The sequence below is a fragment of the Polyodon spathula genome, chromosome 30 (assembly GCF_017654505.1).
Source record: "Polyodon spathula isolate WHYD16114869_AA chromosome 30, ASM1765450v1, whole genome shotgun sequence".
NCBI lineage: Eukaryota > Metazoa > Chordata > Actinopteri > Acipenseriformes > Polyodontidae > Polyodon > Polyodon spathula.
This window is the reverse complement of record NC_054563.1, coordinates 5,202,609-5,220,727: the sequence shown is the minus strand read 5'-3', so window position 1 is coordinate 5,220,727 and position 18,119 is coordinate 5,202,609. Positions and strand designations below refer to the sequence as shown.

Sequence of the window (18,119 nt, the reverse complement as noted above, 5' to 3'; positions counted from 1 at the left end):
AAAGTTGGCAGTAAAATGTCAGCAAAACATATCCTCTGTTGCATTTTCTTTTGATAAGGTTAACAGATGTTCATATAAATCAATAGTTCACGGTGATTCTTCCTTTCTTAGTTTTATTTCAGTAACATGGCCAGGTGTCCCCATAATTTTGACCACCAGCATATGTTAATATTATAACTAGTATAGAGGTCAAAATGAGAAGTCCTGTCAACAAACAGGGTTAAAATCAAGTGTACTCTATATTCTATGTTCAAACATCAAAGGTACAGTAATTCATGGTTATACTCATTATGAACTAGCATGCAATTTCCAGTATTTAATTCATATGAAGTATACATCTATTATTATAATGCATTCATATTAAACCCTCAATCAACATAAATTAGTCATGAATGAGCACCCTCTTACAGTGTGATTGAATGTTTAAACTATTCAGCAAATGGATATATTCTTTGGCATTACATCATCAAATATAATGTTCATGTTGCAATTGATACTTTCAAGATTGGGTGTTGCTAGAAAAAGGTTTTCTTCCATTCTTGCAGGTGTTGACAATTCTAAGGAATATACACCACTGCCACCTGCTGGATATTCAATGCAGCACAACTTAGTGACACTAAATAAACACCATTAGTGTTACTCAATCCCTCAAAAAGCAGTTATTTGTTTCTTTTTTTTATCAGTAATTTATTGAGACCTATATTTATACTGTGGCCAGCTGGATCAATAACCATGCTAAAAGATGTCTAACTTTCATTCAATGTGTTTTGAAATGCTTGTCATGGAAAATTCCATAGAACATATTATGTATTGTAGCCTTTTGGCAGGGTAAAGATACGATGACACAGGATGGTAACGTTAACTGTGCTTGAGACTTTGCTAATGATGATCACATGCCATTTTACAACTAGTCCTGTTCCCTTGGTGATTTCACAAAAACAGCCTTCTTTCTCAACAAATTGTTGACAAGTTTCAGTGAATGCTAATGACACTGTCATACTCCTTCAGAGCAAATACTGAATAAAACAAATGCTGTGCTGGCTGTCATCTGAGTGGCTTTGTGCAAAGCAGCTTAGACTTGCATTGAGATCAAAAGCCCGCATCTCACAGTCTTGGCAATCCTGTTTACTCTCAAAGTAGTTAGCCTCAATGACGACTTTTACAATAAATATATATTTTAAAAGTTTTTGTTGAATTGTATCATTTTGTTTTCTTATGCCATATATAGAATCTATACTACAGTGGACTGTACAATACAAATTGAAATCAACTCCACAAGAATCGGCTTCCTGTCACAATTTTCATTTGATGCAAAGACACTTTCCTGACACTAATATATTCACACCTTTATTTATTTATTTTTCTATTTGTTTTTCATATACATTTTTTTCTGTAGTCTCACATGAAATCAATTCCATTTTGATCTGCTACTTATTGGAATGATTCTAAAAGATGGAACTGTTGCATAATATAGGTTCAAATATAAAGTGGCTCCTTCCTGGCTTTCTTGTCTTGTGCTCAGTCCCATTCGCGGTGCTTAGGCTGCCTACGTAGGATTCAATGCACTAGACGAGTTATTTCTGCAAATATATCCCATTCCACTTCCATGAAAGGGGAAACAATGGCCATGGAAAATATTTTATTTTATACAACCCGAAGTGACGTACCCAGATCGTGATGTAACTACAACGGATAAATAACAACATTCAGCACTTTCAATTACCGATCTCCATGGTGTTTGTATAGAGAGGCTGTCACTTTGCATCAACACATATGGGCTTCAGACAATCCTTATTATCAGCAAACTTATTTAGGGCCTGGATAAAGATTTAATTGTCTCAATGAAACAAGTTATAAGAGGGTTGGAACAAAGACTTGGAGTAGAAGGGCCACCCCTGCTATAGGCTTCAAATTGTGTTGAGATGTGTTGACTGCACACATCAAGGTTACACGGTATTAGTACATTAATACCAGGAGCAGTTCTGCCAGCATGGCATCATTGCTTTTCCGACTAGGAACTGGCACTACAACTATGATGACAACCAGGGGCAACAGCACATAAAACCTTCAATCACATGTCCAAGCCTTTAACTCAATCCTAACCTCAAAATCACTGTTGAACTATTGCTATTCTGCCCTGTACAACTGATGCTATTCAAAGTGTGGATTGTCCTGAAGCATTCAGCACTTAGATGAACTGACAGCCTGCATCGTAGTGCAGCTATGGTCTTATACTGTGTGTACAGGGTCAAGGGAATTCTAACCTTAAGACAGGGCAGTATACCGTATACTGCATGCTGTATACATACACTGTACCATTTGATTTTGTCCACAGAACAAAATGTAGATATGAAAACCTACTTTTAAATTCAAAAACCTGACGTGTAGGCCTTTAAATGAAGTTCTATATATAAATAACCTAAATAAATAAGTGATGTCTGTCTGCACGTCCTGTTCATTGCCTGAACGAAACACATATCTGGCCCAGAAAACACATCACACAATGGAGCACAGCCTTCTTCAGTAGGACTGTCAAAGAGAGCCCTCTAGTGTGTCTTTCCTATCACTACACCAACTTTTATTGATGTACCCCTGTCTTGTTTGAGCTTGTCCTTCCGTGAAGCAGAATGTAATCCTCTATATAAGTAATCCTTCTATGCGTTTCTCGTGATTAATGCAAATAACTTGGCAGTCAGCCTGCAGGTTTGGGTGACTGAATCTATATTGATTAAAATACTGTATACATGCCAAAAAATAGAGCCTATTTAAATCCTCAGATAATGTGGGTTTAACCTGAATATATTAATATACACATTCAATTATTTATACATTTAAATAACCTTACAAAGTAAGAGCATAACACATAATTGAATGTTTCTTTGTTCAAACCTATGCAAAAAGGCTCTCTTAAATTTATCAACAAATGTTCTTTTCTTTCTCCTTTTCACTTTTTTTTTACACAGATGTCCTGTTCTCATTTTGAGCCTGATGATTAAGTTGCTGTTTTGAATTCAGTTAGTTGGGGAAGTGGGAGTCAGCCGACACCTGCCCCCCCCCCCACCCCCCACACACACACACGCAGACCGTGCCCCCAGCTCTGCATACATTGCAGCATCTATAATTAGATTCTGTGATCTGACAAAATCTGAATATCTAGAGGTATATTATTTTATATTATGGCTGCCATAGCAAACAGAGGTCTGCAAAATCCTTACTCATTAGTATTGTGTAAGACCTCATCCATCATGGTTGTTGTCTGTGTAAAGACAGGAATAAAACTAACGAGGGTCTGCAACACATTTTATGTATAATAAAATGATTTTCCCGATGCCCAGGTAGAAATAGATACACCATTAACATTGTGTAGTTATTCCAGGAGGATTGTTAAATTTCCAGTGAGCTCGGCACTTTATCTGAAAAAAAGAAAAAAAAAAAACACTTAGCAGGATTAAACATGGAAAAGTTATTAAATGTTAAATCACAGAAATGCCAGGGTGTGATCTCTTGTCACAATATTGTCTGTCGTGATCCTTTACGCGTTTTATGAGGTCCGTGTGTCTTTGGAGACAATAGCGGTTAAAGACTAGTCCATTATGTGCCTGACATTGATAGGACACGTGTTTGAGTCTCAGCAGGAATGAGGTCAATGTTAAGAAAATGAACATGCCACTATGATGCTTGACAGTCCATAAGGCATGTTTGGGTGTTGAAAACCATCATGTTTTTTTTTTTTCCTGCTAAACTGCTTTGAAGTAATAAATAAATAAATAAATACTTAGCAAGCTGAAGCTGGTGTGATAATTGTACTCTTGTTTATGATTGCAGCAGTAACTGTGTGAAACCCAGCCTAGCACTATTACAATGCAGACGTTAACAAGTCAGATCTGCCGTGCACACAGTAAATCAAGTGATTAGGAACCTGTGCAACTGCTAGTAGGCCTATTTATATTTTACAAAGTAGGTTTTATTATGGTAAAGCCTATGTGCGTAAAACATATAGTTTAAAACAATTAAAATTAACAGACAAAATGCGTACTTAATCAGTTTCTCAAGGTTTGTGTTTTATTCTTAAATATTTGTGTTTACAGTGCCCTGAACATAAAGTTTGTACAAAGGCAAGGCGGCTATCGGATCTGTGCAGTAGAAAATAGTTTGTTATTGTCATCAACCACTAATGAACATAGTGTAGCGTGCACGGGGGAAAGCAGAAGCAGGACTGGTAGGTGACATAAGTGAGATATACTCTCCTTGCAAAGGAGATGGCTCTTTTGTACAGCGGTATCGGCGCTCTGCTTTAGTGTGAGAGGTCCCCAGTTCGCACTCTGCCCTCCCCTGAGTGATGTGCCTGCCAGAACCGGGAATGCTACATTGGCGTCAGAAGTGGGCCCATGTACCCCGTCACGCACTCGTCGGACTGTTGCCTGGTGACCAAGTCCGGGGAGGACTTGAAGGTGGCAGGGGAGAGTGTAGCGTGCACGGGGGAAGGCAGCAGCCCTCCGCCTGCGTGTGGATTGCCTCGTCCTGTGTGATGCGCCTGCCTGCAGGAACTGAGAATGCTACAATGTTATAATTGTCAGATAAAAATATTTCTCAACCCTTCCAGAGAAAATCTCTTTCTCTTACTAAAAAAAAAAAAATTCTATTTCCTTTTTAACACTAATCAGAGTTAATGGCGTGATTGGCATGCAGCCAATTCCATATGAAAGCGCTGGCTGTCTTTAGGAGCTGGCTTGTGGAAGATTTCAATAAATAATTGATTTCATGCAGCACTCATGAACGAATATGGGTACAGTGTCATTTCTTTTGCTCACTCAAAAGCTTATTGGGGTTGTGTGCTTCATTCTTTATGAAAGTATGTGGTTTTCAAACAGTATGTGTTCTTTAAAATCTGTTATCCATCATTAATCATTCTGCGTATGTTAATTGTCTCATTCTGTGTGTGTGTCTATTGCAGTATGACACCTTTGAATAGTCCTCTGTCAGTGAGCTACAAGGTCTTAGAGGATGCGTAGTTACCTATTTTGAAAACCATGCCTATGTGTGTCAATTACACAGTAATAACACAGTAATTATGCACATTGAGTATACAGTAACAACTTCGATTTATATATAGTGCCTCATGTGCAGACCTGCATATCTCAAGATGCTTAAGTAGTTGCAATGCAAGTATATGTGTTTTTACCAAAAAAAATGGGCAATTGCTAATGTCTTTTCTATTTTTTACATTGTATTAACAAACGTACTCTTTTTATAATGTAATTTGTTCATGAAATGTAATTAGAGACAATAAAAACTCTGGCGGGGGGGGGGGATACTTTTTTTCAAACGGAGTTCTGATTCTGTTTTTTAATCTATTAAAACAACTGGTTTAATTAAGCTTTATTTTTGCAGATGCACACAGATAATGGGAAAATAATTGGGAACTCAAGTTGTACATATATTTTATTATTTTAATCAGACATTTAAAAAAAAAAAAAAAAAAAAAAAAAACCTACGCTGTAAAAATCAGGCTGCATTTGATAAAATCCTTAAAAGGTATTTTCCAGGTAATGTTATTCATGAATTTGATACTTTTAAAACATATTTAACATTGCCAAAATACAACATGACCAAGGTTTTACCATTCAAAACTTCACATTACAAGTTTTCCGTCTCGTTCTTTGGATGAGACGTTAAACCGCGGTCCTGTTATAGGTGTCTCTGCAGTTGTTATGCACAGGTTAAGTGTAGGACTATTACGGGTAACATTGCTATTGCCTGCAATAGGTAGGAACATTATTTTTATTTATTTATTTTTTTTAACCTTGTTTACCACTCCTTTAAGCATTATTTAAAGAGTGAACAAGTAACTGAAAAACTATACTCAAAGTATAAAGTTTTTCTTGAACTAAACAATAAATTATAGCAAAAGAGTAACCCTTTATTTTATTTTGAAAGAATTACAATTCATACATACAATATTACAATACGGGCTCCAGTTTGCTGCAATGAGAAATGTGAATGAGCACAAAATTATGTTTATTTATTTTTTTTACAATACAAAACGCTTTTAAACAACAAAAGATGTGAATACATATTAGCAGACCCCTATTCATATTCCAACATTAATATACAGTTTAGGTGAAATTGCCATAGATACATTGGCAAAATAGTTTGTTTTGTTTTTTTGGATTTTTTTTTTTTGTACATGATAGGTCTTCATTAAAATAGTATACACCAGTAACTGAATAATATCATTTAGGATTTTCTCAATAAACCATTCAATCTCTAGGGTTGCCACCACGGGACCAATGGCAACACTATTCCTGACTGACAAGAATACCCTCGGGTTCTGTGGCTTTATCGTTTTGGCCTTTATAGTCAAGCTGGGGGCAAATTTGATGGGAGCCATTAACGTTTTGGTAATGCTTTCAGTTAAAGACACACGTTCATTTTCTGTTATTTGGTAAGAACAGTGTTTTTCATTGGGTTGTTGTTTTACCATTGCATTGTCATTGCTATGTAATCTGTGTTGCCATGTCAGCAAGGGTAACAACAACAGTTATAGGTAATATATACACACACACACATTACCATGTAGCTGTTATAACCACAGACTGTATAAATAACGTCTGTTAGTATTTTGATTATCTTTAATTTTAACATCAATGGCCAAGAGCTAGTGTGCATTTCCAGTGTCACTCACAACCGTTCATCCCTCTCCACTTGTTCATTATACTTCTATATCTATATTCCAACAAGAATAGTCATCTAACTCAAACATCAGTTGTTGTTTTTTTTTGCCTCATGTCACTGTTATAGCATTTATAAAAGCATTAACCAATATACCTATGACTTGTTACATATCTAGGATACATCAGATAGGTATTTTAATTATATCTTTGAAATATGTCAAATGCATATTTTTTGCCCCTTTTTTGTATATTTTTTAATTATAATATATATATATATATATATATATATATATATATATATATATATATATATATGTGTGTGTGTGTGTGTGTGTGTGTGTGTGTGTGTGTGTGTGTGTGTATATATATATATATATATATATTGGAAATGTGGAAAACATTTGAAGAATATATTAAAGAATAAATCATTAAATAATTTTTTTTTTTTTTTTTTTGCAAAATATGTCTAGACTCAACAAGTACAAAACTCTTATCCTAGAAATAGCTTTATAGTGTTTTTCTTTAAACCAATAGCTATTTCAAGAATATACCAACAGGGGGCAGTGATTACACTGCAGGAAAACATCAGTCTGATCAATCTGTTTGAATGATCATCAAACATTGGGGGCTGTACATGTAAACTGTGTTCTTTACCTTAAGAAGCTTGCACTATGTGTTATGCTTATTAACTATCTCTTCTTTACAGCTATCCCAAATCTATCCTCACCATCTCAATAATAACACAACCTTCTGCTCATTCAAACAACACTAAAGATCATTGCACACCAGTTCCATTCAGTTAAACCTCCTTATGAATAATACAAAATACATATGACCTAATAATGCATGATCAACACACTCTGAAACCATTCTTCATTCACAATATGATGATCGATCATTATAACACAGACCCGATTGCTCAAAAAAATAAAAATAAAAAAAAATAAAAAAAGTTTCTACATAGTAAAGATAATTATTCTACACAGACTTTTAAATCACTTCAGGTGGACAAAATAATCACTGGAACATATTTAAATGACGCTTGAAGTTAAATTCTCATTGAAAAAAAAGTGTCAGACCCCCACACTCTTACAAACACTCAATGGCCAGCTACGAATAGAAAAACAATTGTCCCTCAGCCCACAGACTAGTCATGTGCTCCTATGTACATTACTGTAGGGTTACATATTTCAACAGTGACCACAGTCCCAATCAACCTTTACACCTGCATTTTTTTACAGGACTGCAGGTAGTGCACCTATCCAGCAGATGTCACTGTTTATTAAAAAATAATAATAAAAAAAAAAAAAAAACACAGTGAATGTTCTTCTTGCATTCTAAGAAAAAATAAGACCAGGCAAAAAAGACGTGTATGTTAAACTTGCAGCAGGCTAAAAAATTCATGATACTTCTTCATTGTATAAAACCAGTAACAAATTGCATTGGAAACTTAAAGGGATGCTTTAAGTTATCTACATGGTCCCAGTTTCTTTCCTGTTTCATATACTATTATGCATGTTCTGTGTGATTCTCTTTTGTTGAGGATTCGTATCAGTGGTGCACAGGCGTCAGAGCAGAAAGCTTCTCCTTTGGGCTTCTGTGCCCTGCACCATGTTAACATCCACACTTCACCTCAGAACAAGAGCCTTTGCTAGTTTTGAGAACCAGTTCTTGCTAGAATAGATAGTAAGCAACAACAGAGAATATTAAGCAGGTAAGAAATAGTAGGAATATGCAGACTGCATACCCTTTTAAAATTGTTGGGGATGAAAATTCAAATAATGTTAGTAGATATCCAGTTCAGGTTTTTTTTTTTTATTCCTGCAGATTTATAGTCTCAAGTTTAATGGAAAAACAGATGTGAAGTTAACCTGAGTGCACATAGCACCAATATTTTAGACAACAGCTTTGACGTTTCCAGTTTTCTTAACCTAAACTTTAGAATAATGTGCATGTTGACAAACACAAAGTGACTTTAAATCATTCTTCATGGATTTTACTTGATCTTGGAACCCACCTGATAAGAGAACAGAAATACCGCTTACAACGGTAAAGCACGATCATTTTAGGAGTTCACTCAGTTACATGATATTTATATATTATGTTTATTTTATCACTTTAAACACACCATCTGGTAAATATAAAAAAGAAAAGAAAAAAGTTTTATTAACTCAAAAGTAAAATTTTTATAAATGTCAGATGCTCTGCATATAGAAATTGTTAACCTTTTTTTTTTTTTCTTGGTACACAGATAACGCTAAACAATTACAAAGACCAGACAATCCCAAAATAAAAAATGCTGTAGTACACTGTAGTATTCACAGACATACTGTAGTCAGTATTCATTTCTGCCATAGTTTTTTTTTTTCTGCCAGCACCAAGAGTACTGTAGTACTTCTTTATGTGGGTTTGCAGAGATATATGTAAGAAATGTTCATTCTATTTGCCTGCTACTTCTGCTGTCAAATATCATAGACCTCCTCTGAGGTTGGTAAAAGCAACTTGTAGAAGTCTCCAACTTCTGACCACTTTTAGGCATGGTCATTTTATTCCTCAAAGTGACCCCTTCAGGTGTCTTTAGATTATCAGCAAGTTCCTTAGAGAGACAATCCAGAGCAGCCCTTTCCGTGGGGCTCTTTATCGGGGAGAGCAGTGATTTGCTGCCGCCTGACGGATGGTCCATGATGGGGAATGGCGGACTGAACAATATGAGGCTTTGAGGTCTGTTGGATCTAGCCCTGTAGGATGGTTTCTGTGGTGCTGGGGATCTGTCAAATTTTGAAGACAGATCAACAAAGGCTTCACCGTTGGAATTGCGCTTTCTTCTAAGCACCGGAGGACCCTCTGGCACCACAGATTTAGGCAAAGCCCCCTCTAAAGATGTGTCACCCCCAGTGTGCCTGGGAGTTTTGACGGCAGGTTCGTTGTTTTCTTTTTCATCTTTGGGATTGCTTACGAAAGGATGTGCTTGAGGAGAGTCTAGTTCCTTTCTTCCTGAACTTCCTGAAGTCTTCTCTAGGTCTTTCTCCATATGGGTGTCAGAGTTCTTAGTTTGTAAAGGCAGAGGGATCTGGGTGTATTGAACCTGTGGAGGTATGACTGGAACAGCTTTAGCTTGACATGTCTTGATCATGAAAGTAGTTCTTATAGATGACACTGACATTGGGGCAGAGTTTCGTCGCACAGGAGCTTGCCGGTCAGTTAAAAACATTTCCAGTTCTAACGATGAAGCACTGTACTTGGATTTCCCCCTGCACTCATCTGCTGTCTTGGACTCTGACGGAGTCACTGAACCATGACAAGGTAAAGTTTTGTTGGATAAATCATTGTTGTTATAATTACAGGGATTACTTGTTGTTTCTGTTGTGTTACCAAAAGCACTGCCTAGATCCAAATTGAGAGAGGACGGTCTGTGTTTTAAAATGACATTTTCATTAGGTTTGTCACATTCTGAATTCTGTTGGCCTTGTGATTCCATGCTGTCCAGTTTGGTTGGAGTGTCTTGCTGTAGAGAAGGGGTGTCCTTTGATAGTTTACACAGTTCTTCTTCCATTACTTTCATGCTTGTAGACTCTGTGGGTGTTGATGGTGCCTTTGATGCTGCATTTGATGCTGCAAACTGAATACTGTCAAGCTGCTTTGCCCCACTTGTTTTGACACTAAGTGGCTTCAGTGACTCGCTGGGTGGCAGCAACCAGTTCTCAGCTTGCAGATTGGGAGTCATGCTGGAAGTCATTTCACTTTCTGCCTTTGATCCACCTTCCTGTGAGGGATCAGCTGCCACTCTAAGTTTAGTTACATCTGTGCACAATTCCTTCAATTGCTCTCTAGAGTCAAGAGCACTGCATGAGCTGCGTCTGTTGAAAAACACATTCTCTGTAGTTGAACACACAGGGAAACCATCTTGTTTCTGTAGGATATTCATTGGATTTGGTGAATGAAGTGGACTTGTAACCCATTGTTGGGTGTAGTCTTCCCAGGGCTCAACTAGCTCTAAAGCACATGAAGCATCCAGCCCTGACTCATCATTGTCAATCAGCAAGTATGGACTATCCTCCTCATAGTTTGAAAGCCTTGCACTACTCTTCAGTGGGTCCAGGGACAGGTTCTTACTTCCACTAGTTAATCTAGGAGATTTTATTTCTGGTCCTACCAAGTCATTCAGACCTGATGACATTACTGACTCACTGATGTGTTTCTTCTGAGCTTTATCACTTTCAGGAATTAAACCTCCCTCGGATTCTGCTGAAATTGACTCTTTCATTTTAGAACTTGAGGGCTGTGTCTCGGCAAAAATGCAAAGCAACTTCTCTTTATTATCAGTGTGAAAGTTACTTCTTGAGTCACCAGTAGGTTTTATTGAAGGCACCATCTCAGTTTTGTTTTCAGTCTTAGCTAACACATTTACTTTTGGATTATTTTCCCTGCTGACATCACAAGACAGGTTTTCAGAACTATTTTCACCTGAGCAATTTTCATCTGAGATGTGTAAGTCTGTCTTGAGAACTTCATCTGCAGGTCCAGAGGTCAATAAAGGATACGTGGAAAAACTGCTGGTTCTCTTAGCATTTGGGTCTGCTGTTTGCTTCAGATCATCACTTATGAGGACAGTAAGTGTTGGGCTTTGCACAAAGATGCCTCGATCAATAATATCCACATCAGGCTCAATGATTTTCAGCTCAAGTTGCATTTCAGGCCAAAGGTTATCCATCAAAGCATCAGCAGCAGATTCGTCGGTCTGCAGAGAACAAAAACAGAAAAGTGATCGTGCATATGCACACAGCATCTCAGCACAACAATTGAAAGCAACAGAAAGGTTGGCTAAATGATTTACAACCCATGCAAGTTTAGTAATTGTATTCATTTCAAAACTGTTTCTGAAATAGATGAGGGTGTTTATGAATTAAATTAAATTAACTTTGATTCATACTGTGCAATGTTTAAAGCACACATATGAAAAGAGCATAAGATTAAGACTAAGGTCCACAGTACAGTTTATCTAAAGACAAAATGCTGTATATAATCTTATGATAGATACCATATGACGTAGAGGCGATCATAAAATGTGTTGTTTGGCATGCTTGAGACATACTGTGGCCAGAGTGCATGATAGCTCATATTCATGGAATAGTTTTAATAGCAAATTGTGTGCACAAGCAGAAAATTATGTTCTAAAAATACATTATTGGAGGTGAATAATCTGTGGTATCATACCAGTTCAGAAGGCTCTGCAAGTTCTTCCGTTTCACTCAGGAGAATTTCTAGGTGGGTTTTAGCTTCTTTCATATCAACCTGGGTAAAAACTGCTGGCAGCTCGTCATTGGACCTGATTGTCTGCAGTGAGTTCCCCAGGGCAGCTGTATCAGTGCCCAAGGCTGATGGGAGGATGTTCAGCTTTGTCTGTTGGGTTCTTGCGCATGGAGGTTGTTGCTGTTCATCTCTTGACGTTACTGGAGAGTGATTTGGATATTCAGAAGTATCAGTCAGCCTACATTGGGAGTCCATCCGTGTAGGGTCGTCTCCTAAGGGCATAAACAGAACATTTAAAAGAAGGCTGCTTGTGGTTTTGTAGTTGATTTACATACATTGTGGGAGTTTGGGACAAGCACCAAGGGCTCCAACACAGACTTGGAAAAAGCAAAGCGAGTTAAACCAATGCACACTCAGGGGAGGGCTCATAACTGTTATCTGACTCTCTTCAACATTGCATGTTTAATTAATGGTACGTTCTTGTGATATCCAAAATATTGGCATAGCCCCTACTTAATTACCATAAAATGACAACCACTAGCGCAGCACTTAGAAGTTTGTTGGAAACCCTTGTCAAAATAAAAAGGGCAGTGTCAAGAAAATGATTTTTCATGAACAATAACGCTACTATCATAGAGTGCTACCTCTATTTTAGCTCTAAACATAGCCATTGTTACTCTGATTGAATTCCAATAAATGTAATTTTGTGGTGGTAATTGTAGTGCATTGATGCGGGTCCCTTGTTATGAAGGTGTAAACCCCAAATTTCAAATTTACATTCAAAGTTTTACCTAAATGTATCTTACCTTCTGCAACATCCATGATGGTAATGGCTTCTTGTCCACAGTTTACTGTAGGCACTTGCTTATCTTCCTTATTTTGAGTTATCAAGCCACTGCTATTGCTTCTGCTACTACAACCACTGCTGCTGCTGCAGCTACTGGTTTGGTCTGCAAGTCCGCTGTCATTACTAGTCTTTAGTGGGGACGCTTCGCTGACAGGAGGCAGAGTATGCTTGTCTTTCACTGAAGTCCTGCAGGGGGTACTGTTGGAACTGATCACTGCAGAGACCCTTAAAGGCACGGACACAGCAAAGGGTTCGGAAATGTTAAGGGCTTTGCGCTGGTGTCGCGGAGATGCCTCAAGGGGGAACAGGCTGCCAGGAAAGGTGGGTTTGGAAGTTCCGTCGCTGGCACTGGTGGAGTAGAACATTCTCCGCGTCTTGGGAGAAGTGGGCTCACAGCTGTTGAGGTCCTCTCCCTTGAACACTTTGAGCTGCTCTGGCTGCGGTTTGTGTTGTGGAGTGTTCTTCATGTCCACTTTGTCCTTATTGACAGGTGAGCTTCCTCTCATTGCACCAGGAAGGTTCTCGTGTTCCCAGTCTTGATCCTGCTTGCTTAAATCGTAAGTGCTTCCCGTGCCCAAGGTACGGGATTTGAAAGCAGGCATGAAGAAGCCACCAGTCGTAGCCGAACATTTAAACTGGCTGTCCTTTTCATCTTCTGAAAAAAATGTTGTAAAAGCAGCAAACATTATTATGATACAGCTGTTGTTTGTGCTTCTTGTTATCTCACATGTTTCGATTCACATTTAAAAAAAAAATAAGAAGAATTCCACCAAATAGATAAGAAAAGACTACCATTGCATAACAGGCTTAGCCATTCCAACCAAGAAAGTGAGAGAAACGTTGTTATACAGAATGACTAACTGTCATCATAAGGATTTAAATGTCTGTCTATTTCACTTAGTTTCTTATTGTTTTACCTTAGAATTCGGATTGAGCACTTATGCAGTTATGGATGATTTTTTGGCTTGCTCTTTAAAAACCTTTGGATTTATTTAGTTTTAATTTTAAAAAAAGATGTTAAGTGTCAGTGTCAGTGGTACTGTCATCTCCTCTGCTATCAATGTTCTCAAACAAGGGAGCTTTCTTACCTTCTGTGGGCAAGGAGCAAAGAGAATCCATACTTTTTGCAGGCCGAATGGTAGCTTTTTCTGATGATGGAATAGCAAATGAAAATATCAGTATTTACAAAATTAACATGTTTTTAACATACATGGCCCTATTTTGAACCCTATTCAAAGGCAATGCAATTTTTCTGAAAGGAATAAACCAATTGTGAGAAATGTGTAAAATCAGAAAACTAATGAGAACACTGTGGTCCAGAGGTTAAAGAAAAGGACTTGTAACCATGTGGTATCTAGTTCGAATCCTGACTCACTCATTAATTCATTAATTATGAGCAAGTCACTTGTGCTCTGTCTTTTGGGTGAGACTTTGTTGTAAGTGACTCAACGGCTGATGTATAGTTCACACACCCTATTCTCTGTAAGTTGCCTTGGATAAAGGCGTCACTAAATAAACAAATAATCTTCCATCAGAAATGTTGTCTTCATTTATTGTTTCCTAACAGGGCCTTATTTGGTATACTAAATACAGTGTTTTAGCTGTTAAGGTTGGATTATAAGACTAATTTCTAGATCTTTCTCTCTGAAAGAATATGATAATCTCTAAATGGCGATTCAGTCTAAAGTGTGCCAATCATATTACAGTGAAAATGAAGTTGGTGGTTCAAATAAATACATTTTACTGTAGAATTTTTTTAATGGATGGATGCAATATTAATAGTCATTGACAGTGTAGTATGGGAATACTTTAACATATTCCACATGGAATGTATTACTAGGATGTAAACTATTTTAAAAGTCTGAACCCTCTGGAAATGAGACATTGGTCTCGGTGAGTAATTATTCCTGTTTCATTTTCTAAATAAAATTAAGTAAAATAAAAAAAAAAATATGCCTCATACCTGCTAACTTCTGTCCTCTCACAAACACACTGCCATTCCTGCTCAGCTTGGATTTGGATTCAGATCCAGACCTCCCCAGGTTAAATATGGATTTCCACATCTTTGATTTCCCTGACAGCTTTCTTCTGAAACAAAATAGCATTTACACAATGAAAATAATATCAGAAAAAAAAAAAAAAAAAACATCTGCTGGTATTTAAGTAATAGACCAAGAAAACATTTAACCTGTTGTGTATACCTTTTTAAATCTATAAATGATTCCAAAGTATTCCTAAATAAATCAATTAATTAATAAATAAAGATATACAAAATTGGGGTCTCGTTGCCAACTGGGCCCACAATTCCGGGACATTTTAAGACAGGTCAGGTTTTTCAACTCACTCCTCTAATCGCAAATTAATTTACTTTATTGAACATGCAAAGTGAGTGTGAATTGCGTGAGCTGTCGCTAACGGAATTTAATGGTTTTGCTAGTTACCAAAAGCTCACATCTGTCCGGGGTTCGAGAATCATTTCTATCAATCAGACCTGTACAGCCTGCTGATTTGCTGCATTTGTTTGATTGGGGCAGGATTGTGTGAAGCAGGAAGACATAGTAAATAAATTGGGAATTTAAACGAGAAAGAGTGCGGGTGGCGACGGAAATGCACTATTTTAATAGATGAGGTTATAAAATATAAAATATAAAATTTAAAACAAATTAAAACAAAACAAATTAGTTGTGGTTTAGAGGTGAGTTAAAAAACCTGACCTGTCTTAAAGCTTCCCGGAATTATGGGGCCTGTTCCCTACCCTAGTCTCACGATATCAAACAGAAAAATGCCTCCTTTTGAGGGTTAAAGGGTCTTGTTAGATCACACTTTCAACCTCCTTGCTGTTGTTATCTGTAATCCAAAAAAATGATGAAATGTAACTGCTCCTGACTGTAAGCAGGCTGTTTCTTGGTAGTTTTCAAAAATTCACAGTGGAGATCGTTTCTTTGGTGCAAGCAGAATAACAATTAGGCCCATTAACACTATATGAACATTACTGTGTGCAAAGGGCAGAGGCATGTCATACTTGTTGTCAGGCAGGTCGATGACGGTGTGATACAGGGTCCCAGTGCTGAGGCTGGTGTCCGGCAGGCTGTTCTCCCGTCTCTCCCTGCGGGCCGGGTGGTTGGGGCTCAGTGACCGGGCCTGAGCCTCTTCCAGACTTACCAGTTTCATAGGCTGAGCCTGGCAGCTGGCATGGAGGGACATGCACTTTGCTACAGAGCTGTGCTCTGGAACAAAGAACAAGACAACAAAGATCACGGTTCTTCATAAAATGTGATATTCGAGAGATGTGAGACATTTTGGAAATAAGGACGGAGCTGCTTTAAAAGAAACACCGTTTCAACTTGGGCAGCAATTGCAGCATAAAATGGCGCTGTGCTGCTTCTAAAACTATAATCAGATACTGTATCCACTGCTGTCAGCTGCAATTTAAACCCATTTGGCACATCATGTATGGATTTCTCTATCCACCTCACTTTGGCACATCCGAATCAGGGAGTCCGGTTTGATAAGTATTTTTTAAATTGAGTAAAAGACAGTCAAGGTTTTTCACCATCTTGTTTACAAAGACGAGGGGGACATAGGTACGTTATATTTATGTGTACAGGTTTCTACAACTTGGTCGTTTAACGCTTTCACAAACTTCTATCAGTGGCCAAATAGTGAAATTGTTTTTTACTGTTCACGATTTTACTTTAGAACAGAGCGCCACCCAGTGGACAGAAAATCCAATTTCCACAAGATTGACAAGCCTGCCAATTGTTCTAGAAGCACTGTAAATGCAGGAGAGGTCTGATAGCTTTGCGTGATTTACCATCAGACTCTGTAGCAGGATGGCTTGCGTTGTTGAAGATCTGCTCTATGTGGTTTAGGATGAACTCCACCACTACCTGTTGGATCCTGACCTCCATGAATGCAGCATCACCATTACAGGTAGAAATCTCAATCTCCTTTGATCTGAAAAAGAGAAAGGCTTTATCTTAAGAGTACAATCGGATTAACATTTTTCGTTTCATGCTCATTTCCACCCTCTCTACCAGTATTTAAAATGAACCATGGTAGATCTGTTTTTCCTGGGTCAATACGAATAAAATATGTATAAACTTTTTTGTTGACAAAACTTTAAATTATACACCAATAATACAATAGTATTAAAAGGTGAGATGATACTAAACCTAAAGATGAGAAAAACCATTCTTATTCCATACATTATATAAAGTTTTTGAGTGGCAATTACTGGTGCAAGTTTAAGTTTTGCTCATTTTATGTCCTTATGTGGTGAGCTTGAGATGCCCACGATGGTGAGGCGCAATGGCGTTGATACGATGCAGTTGATCTCTTGCCTACCTGAGGAGATTAGGTGCCCACACAAGGGCAATGTTCCTGGCATGCATGTTTGTTTGGGTGCTGAATGATGCCAGGTGTGTCAAGTGTCTGGTAAGATACTCCAGGGTTCTGTAGGGAATGAGAAATAAAGAATATTGAATGGGTAGAAATTTAAATATCTGCTGTACCTGTTATACAAATATAACCATTATTTTTGTCCTGGAAGGTTTTACTTTATACCACACATGTGGGACTTTCAAAGTGGAAGCATGTTTCATACTTAAGTTTAGTGGTTGAAGTCACAATAATGACTTCAAATTCTGAGCCCCCCCCCCCCGACGTTGATAATATTTAATGTGTAAAATGAAAACTTGATTAAATGTTAATTAAAATGTTGCCTAACAACGAGACAGCTTACATAACACCAATGTCACATCCACACGCAGATGTCTTTGTTACTCACTTCTTTGCTATGCATCTAGGCTAAGATCGTTAGCAGTAAGCAGTTTTCAGCTGTACATAAGCAACTTGCCATCACAAGACAGTGGGAGTGATTTACATGTGTTGACATTTGCTGTCCACACTTGTAAATTTGCTTGGGAATTTAATTAAATAGCACTTTATAATTACAAATCAGTTCTATATGAAGGTGTAAAGCAGAGAGGTTTGTAGATCAGGTTGATTCTGTGGGGTAAGATGGTGGTTGACAAAAAGCTGCCATTCACATTGCAACCTGTGATGCTACTTTTTGGTTTTTGGTTGCTGTTGCTGATCTGCATTATCAAACTGTCACTACTGTACTCCCACTAGAAGAAGCCTTTGGGTCTTTATTTACATTTTACATTTCTCTATTCATGTAAATGCGTTGCATACCTTTCTGTCATTTGTAATCATTCTATCTGTCTGTGCTGTGTTGACAAACTGGGAACCTCCAGCAAGGGATTTTGTTTATTTGTTTAAGTTATTGTGTACCTTACACCTTTAACTCAAATGTGACTTTTAATGTGATTGCTCATAGTAAT

At 37.6% G+C, this 18,119-nt stretch overlaps 1 protein-coding gene across 2 annotated transcripts; it reads right to left on the bottom strand.

Moving 5' to 3' along the window:
• Positions 1-6,999: 6,999 nt before the first annotated feature.
• Positions 7,000-17,380, bottom strand: arhgap31 (Rho GTPase activating protein 31). 2 transcript variants are annotated; one of them, XM_041232999.1, is made up of 8 exons: positions 17,119-17,380; positions 16,586-16,728; positions 15,794-15,998; positions 14,735-14,856; positions 13,860-13,919; positions 12,731-13,426; positions 11,889-12,196; positions 7,000-11,412 (listed from the first exon to the last, which is right to left on the bottom strand). In XM_041232999.1, exons 1-8 carry the CDS (start codon positions 17,163-17,165, stop codon positions 9,109-9,111), a joined length of 3,885 nt encoding a protein of 1,294 aa, XP_041088933.1. In that variant the 5' UTR covers positions 17,166-17,380; the 3' UTR covers positions 7,000-9,108. The 2 variants fall into 2 exon arrangements, with proteins under 2 accessions (XP_041088933.1, XP_041088932.1); XM_041232998.1 differs by having other exon boundaries at positions 14,735-14,859; positions 17,119-17,379.
• Between the last annotated feature and the right edge of the window lie 739 nt (positions 17,381-18,119).